The sequence below is a fragment of the Equus caballus genome, chromosome 21 (assembly GCF_041296265.1).
Source record: "Equus caballus isolate H_3958 breed thoroughbred chromosome 21, TB-T2T, whole genome shotgun sequence".
NCBI lineage: Eukaryota > Metazoa > Chordata > Mammalia > Perissodactyla > Equidae > Equus > Equus caballus.
The window spans coordinates 25,477,868-25,483,390 of record NC_091704.1 but is presented as its reverse complement, the minus strand read 5'-3'; the positions used below and the strand labels follow the sequence as shown (position 1 = coordinate 25,483,390).

Genomic DNA, 5,523 nt, shown 5'->3' with positions numbered 1-5,523 from the left:
AGGTGAAAACAACAGTCGGAGTTGAGGACAGAGGAGAATGAGGGTGTGAGTCCCTGGGAACTAGCTCGAATTCCTGGGAGAACTGCAGACTTTCAAAGGCCCTGAGATAGGTGGCTTCAAACCAAGAATCCAGGAGAGGCAAGGAACCGGGCGACAGCTGGCTTCCAGGTGGAAGAAACAGAAAACCAGCTAAGGTCTAGAAGGCCCAGGAGGGTGGAGGGAGGCAGTTGGAGGCCAGTTGGCGGCGCAGGGGCTGGGGTCCAATCGGCTGCCCTCCTCTCGCCTGCCCCTCCCCCCTCCCCCCTCAGGAGCCCCCGTGACACGGCCACAGTTCCACGATGAGGGCGTGGGGTTCTAATCTCCAAGTCACTCCCAGCGCTCAGTTGCCTGAGAGTAGGACTAGACTTGAGACATGGAAACTCCTATCTTACGTCTACAAAGCATTGTTGCTACCTGCTTGAGCTCCAGTGCCGCCTCCTGGGTGATTGGGACCATCCTCCGCATCCTGTATGGACTGGGGCTCTTCCTCCTGTTCTTCCCCCCCTCCCCCAAGAGGAATTCGCCCTCACAACCAACTGACAAAAGGAGAAACGTCAGGAAGGTAAGAAATCCTGGACCCAGACCCACCAGAAGACGAGTCTCTCTCCTCTTTTACTGTGATTTCCACTTCTCTGAATCAACTAGAGGGACCCCAGGGACGGGAAAGAACAGAACATCATCCTTCTAGAGACCAGCCAGGTTGGGTGGGCAGGGGGGAGAGTGGGCACAGGGATTTCGGTCCGAAGACCTCCGAGCAGGAGTCCCGGTGTGGTAGAGGGCTCCAGGGAAAGGCCCCAGAGGCCAGCGACCAGTGGCCACGGACGGGATGCCGAGTGGGATCTGTGGGAAGACAGGCCCTGAGCACCCGTTCCCCAGCCACCTCCCCGGGGCAGGTGTCTCAGGCGGGCCTTTTCTCTGTCGTGGTTGATCTGAGGGCACAGCTGAGCCCCCGAGAGCCTCTGGGCAGGACCTGGAGTGGGGCTGTAGCCTCAGGAAGCAGAGTCCTCCCTGAGGAAGCTCACACGATCCTGTACCTCTGAGAAGGCGCGCGCTTCTCGAGCAGAGGAACAGTGACAGAAGATGCACGCTGGTCCCACATGGGGACCTGCTTACGATCCTCAGAGAAGGAAGACAGCAAACGTCCATTTTGTGTTCAGTTATCCACTTCAAAAGGAAGTAAAAGGGAAGGAACACCCCAGAGCCCCAGGAGTTCAGGGTAGGCAGTCATCCCGCTCACAAACGCTGTGCGTCTGCGGCTGGTCCAGAGAGAGGAGAGGGAGCCTTGGGGCTCAGACCCCGCAGTTTCTTGTCTTTTCTCTCACCTCAGCGTCAAGTGGAGCCGAGAGGGAGGAGCAGCAGGAGCAGGAAGAAAAGGGGAGCTTTGAAAGGTAAGCAAGCTCCTGCCATTCAGCCCTGTGCCCCAGAGCTGGCCTGCACCTCCTGTCCCTGAGCGCCCAGCTCCGTGGGCTCGAGGATGCCAGGGACAGAGCCTGTCCCTCAGGAAACAGAGCCCTCAGCGAGGCTCCCGGCAAGGAGAGGAAAACCTGAGTGCTTGCCAGATGCTGTGCGCGGAACCAAGGCCCAGGCCAGCAGGCGTCCGGAACAGGGTGTTGCCCAGCAGGGGCATGTGGGCTGTGGTGGAGGTTGAAGCACTTGGTCCACGACAAACCTCAACCCATCAGCAGCCTTGCCATCCCCGTCAGGGATCCCGTGGCCTTGGGCACTGGTGCCTGGGCTCCAGAGTCTGACCTCAAACGGTCTCCCCTAAAGGCACACTGCACGCAGCCTCCTGCCAGAGCCCTAGGCCCCCGCCTTCACGGCTGTGACCCAGTGCCCTCATTTCTAGCTTACAGAGCTGGCCGGAAGGACCTGGCAGAAGTGGGGGGCCTGAGGTCCCTTTCGCCAAGGTAAGGAATCTTGCCCTTCTCTCCTGGGCTTCTTCCTCGCAGAGTCTCTGACGTGCCCCGGGGCTACAGGCAGCTTGGGGCTGAGCTGGGAGGGGAGCCATGGGGCAGGGGGTGGCAAGAGGCCTGGCGGGGAGGGACAGCAGGAGAATTCGGTGAAGTGAAGGGAGGGCCAGGGAGGGCCATGGCTCTCAAGGGGCCACCCGCACCTGGCCTGGCCTGGCCTGCCCTGCTGTCCCAGGGCCCTCTGCTCCTGGCTACAGCTTGTGCATCTTGTTTCCCGCAGCTCCCCGGGGAGGCTGTCTTGTAAGGGGTGCTTCCATCGCTTGACATCTCAAGCCTCCCCTGGGGAGGCGTGCAAGACAGCGTCTGCTAGAGTCCGCCAGCCACGCGGGAAGCCCGTGCAAGGTGCTCCTCTCACCACGGCTCCAGCACTTTCCCTGGCTCTTCTCACCCAGCGCACTCTACCTTGGGCCTCCACCCTGCCAGCAGAACCGCCCTCGGCCCTGACCACCACTCCACTACGCCCTGTTGCCACGAGCTCGGCCCCAGCTCACTCGTGTTGGCCATTTCCCAACTCAGGCCACGGCCGCGTGAGCTGTCGCGTTGAAACGTTCCCCTCCCGCTGGAACACGATCCAGGTCTTGTTCTTCCCCGTGCCGTCGCACTTCGGGTCCCAGCAAGGGCCCCTGTCCTGCCACCCACCAGTGGCCTCATTCTGGGGAGGCCCCACACATAGGCAGGGAGAGACCGACAGCCCCTCAGTCGCCAACCCTGACGCCCAGAAGCTGCTCGAGACAGACATCACGGAGAGCATGCAAACGGAGGTCTGGGAAGAAGAACAAGACGATCCACGCACTCCTCAGATGCTCCCAGCACACACTATCACGTCTGGGCTGAATTTCCGCTGGGGCCTACCCCTCCTGCCCTTGGGGCCTGCAGCTCTGGAAGCATGTGAGGCTCAACCCTCGGCCCTTCCACGGTCCCCTCTGCCCCCCGCAGCCACCTGTGATTCTGGGGCCCCCTCGAAAGCTGACTCTGCACACTTGACGGGAAAACCTCTTGAGCCTCCTCCGGGTGACCAGGTCTTAACTTGGACGACCAAACCATCAGTTCCCAGGCTGGCCCGTCCCCTCCCTGCTCCCTCACCTGTGTGTGAGGAAAATCAGAAGGCCCTGGGAGGGACCCTACCTGGCGATGGCAGTGGGCCCTCAGAAGCCTCTCTCTCGGGACAGGAGGGCCGGCCGCCTTCTCCAAGCTTCCCACGCGGCCTCTCAGAGAGAAAAGGGCGGGGTGGGACCTTCGTGGGGGCCGAGCAAGGCCGTCGGGGGCCGACTTCAGGGTCCCCCGTGGCCAGGGAAGAGCCTCGGGAGGAGAGCAGGGGTGGGGCCTCACCAGAGCCCTGCCGCGGGGTGGCAACACTGGACGGGGAGTCAGGGTCCCAGTCTCGGAGCCAGGTCGGGGACGTGGGAGACACCCTCGAGACCAAACCCCTCCAGCCCCCGCCTGCAAAGGAAGAGGATCCTCGCGACAGCCCTCTCAGAAAAATGTTGAGACGCCTCCTGCCCTGCCTGAGGCCCAACAAGGAGGAAGCACCAGAGGAGCCCCTCGCAAAGGCAAGCCCGCCTCAGCCACCGCCCAGAGCCGGGCACGGGTCACACACAGCTCGGCGTCGGATGGCGGGGCTGTTCAGGCGCCATCGACAGTGACATCCTGTGTCTGCGTCCTGGGAGGGAAACTGAGGCTGGCCGAGAACTTCTGGCCTCCCAGCAGAAGCATCGCAAAACCCATTTCAGGCCTGGCAAGCCGGACATACCTGTCACCACGACGTTCCCTCCTCCCCAGAGCAGAGGAGAACAATCACAGAGGACAGTCCCCAACCCACCTCCAGGGACCACAACTGTCCGAATACGAGGGGATGGATCAGAGCAGGCATGGCGACGGGACCCTGCCATCCGGGCAGCCGCGGTCCCCGGCCAAACCCTGCCAGCCTGGGCTGAGGGTGGCAGCTGCCTCAGCCAATCCATTACCCGCCACGCTCTCCTCAGATATGCCTCTCCCGGGATGAGCAGACTGTGCCTGACACAGCTTTCCTCGTAGGAACGCTTCTCTGCCCGAACGGGCAAGCGGACGAACAGAAAACCTGGTTTTGCTCCTTATCCCACCCTCCGTGCTAATGCTGTCCTCCTACCCCAATTTTCCCCAAATACACTTGTTTTCTCCCTAGAGGTCGTGGCTTCTGTCTGTGCCCTGCTAGGGGGAAAGAACGGGGTCAGGCTCCGCCCTTCCTGAGCGTCTGCTTTGGCTTCCAGAAGGGACAGGGCCATGGGGGGAGGCCGACTGCAGCGTGGCTCACCTGCCCTCGCCCCAGCTCCCCCATTGCACCTCAAGTCCCCATCACACCGTCCTTACAAAAACCAATGGAAGCTTTGGGCTCTTTCCAGATGAGCAAAACCTCTAAGACCCCAAGCCCACGATGGGCCCCGCCTGTCCTCTCCTGCGTTCTCTGGCCCTTGAACTTGTGGGGCTGTAGGGAGGGGCTTTGCAGAGGCTCCAGCAAGCGTAGAGACAGGCTCACAGGTCACAGAGTGGGGAGGGGAGTGTGGGGCAGTGCTGGCCCTGAGTCCGGAGGGCGAGGAAGCTTGCCCTGCACCCCGAGCTCTCGCTGGGAATAGGTGAGGACGCTGCCCCGGGAGCTGCTCCTCTCCCTGCTGAAGCTGCCGTGGAGATGGGCCTGCGCATCCCTCTCGGCCCAGCGTCCCCGTCCCTCTGTGCTTGTCACAGTCTGGAGCAGCAGCGACAAGGATGGCTGCGCTCCCGGCTCTGAGGGCGGGCGGGTGGGGAGCACGCGTGCTGCTGTGGGCCTCACCCCTCTGCCCAGAGGAGCTCAGAGCCCTGCTCTCCTGCCCCTGCCTTCTCCTCCTGGGGAACGGAGCCGGGGGTGAGTGTGTGGGGTCACCACCTGACGGTGGGTGGGACACTGTGCGCCTAGGGTGGGACGCCGGGGAAGGAGAATAAAGTGCCACTAGAGTTTAACCGCTTACCTACCGGATGACATTTTTTGATTTTTACGATTTCACCCCTTAGAAATAAACCTGCCATGAGCTTCTCTGTGAAGGCTTTTGGGTGAACTGAAATTTGCCTGCCCAGTAAGTATCAATGGCAGTGATGGTGTGAAAATGAACCCGCCTCCAGGATCTCACAAGCAAATGCAACACGGGTTAGAGGCTGAAAGGGCGAAACAGGGCAGAGAGAGTAAACCTAACACGGTATCTTGGATTTGAGCCATTTCCTCAGGAAAAAAATGCCGTTACCTAACGCACGACAGGTGCCGAGGACGTGGGAGGGCCAGGTATCACCACATTGAATAAAACACTGTCAGAACGTATCTGGACAGGAGACCCCTGACCTTCAACCTGTCACAAGCTCTTTGTTCTTCGTCTCCAGAGAACATTAAGTAGACAGAGATCCGCACCTGCGGAGCAGGTCCCCTGAATGAACTGGATTTCCACTTGAATTAAGAAGAAACTAGCTCATGGTTGCTGTGGACTCAAATTATTTGGGAATGAACACACAACTG

The 5,523-nt window shown here is 60.9% G+C and overlaps 1 protein-coding gene across 1 annotated transcript; it reads left to right on the top strand.

The window, feature by feature from the left end:
- Positions 1-368: 368 nt before the first annotated feature.
- On the top strand, positions 369-4,169 carry LOC138919832 (spermatogenesis-associated protein 31E1-like). Its single transcript, XM_070246426.1, has 4 exons — positions 369-601; positions 1,367-1,427; positions 1,886-1,946; positions 2,230-4,169. Exons 1-4 carry the CDS (start codon positions 413-415, stop codon positions 3,650-3,652), a joined length of 1,734 nt encoding a protein of 577 aa, XP_070102527.1. The 5' UTR covers positions 369-412; the 3' UTR covers positions 3,653-4,169.
- Positions 4,170-5,523: the final 1,354 nt, after the last annotated feature.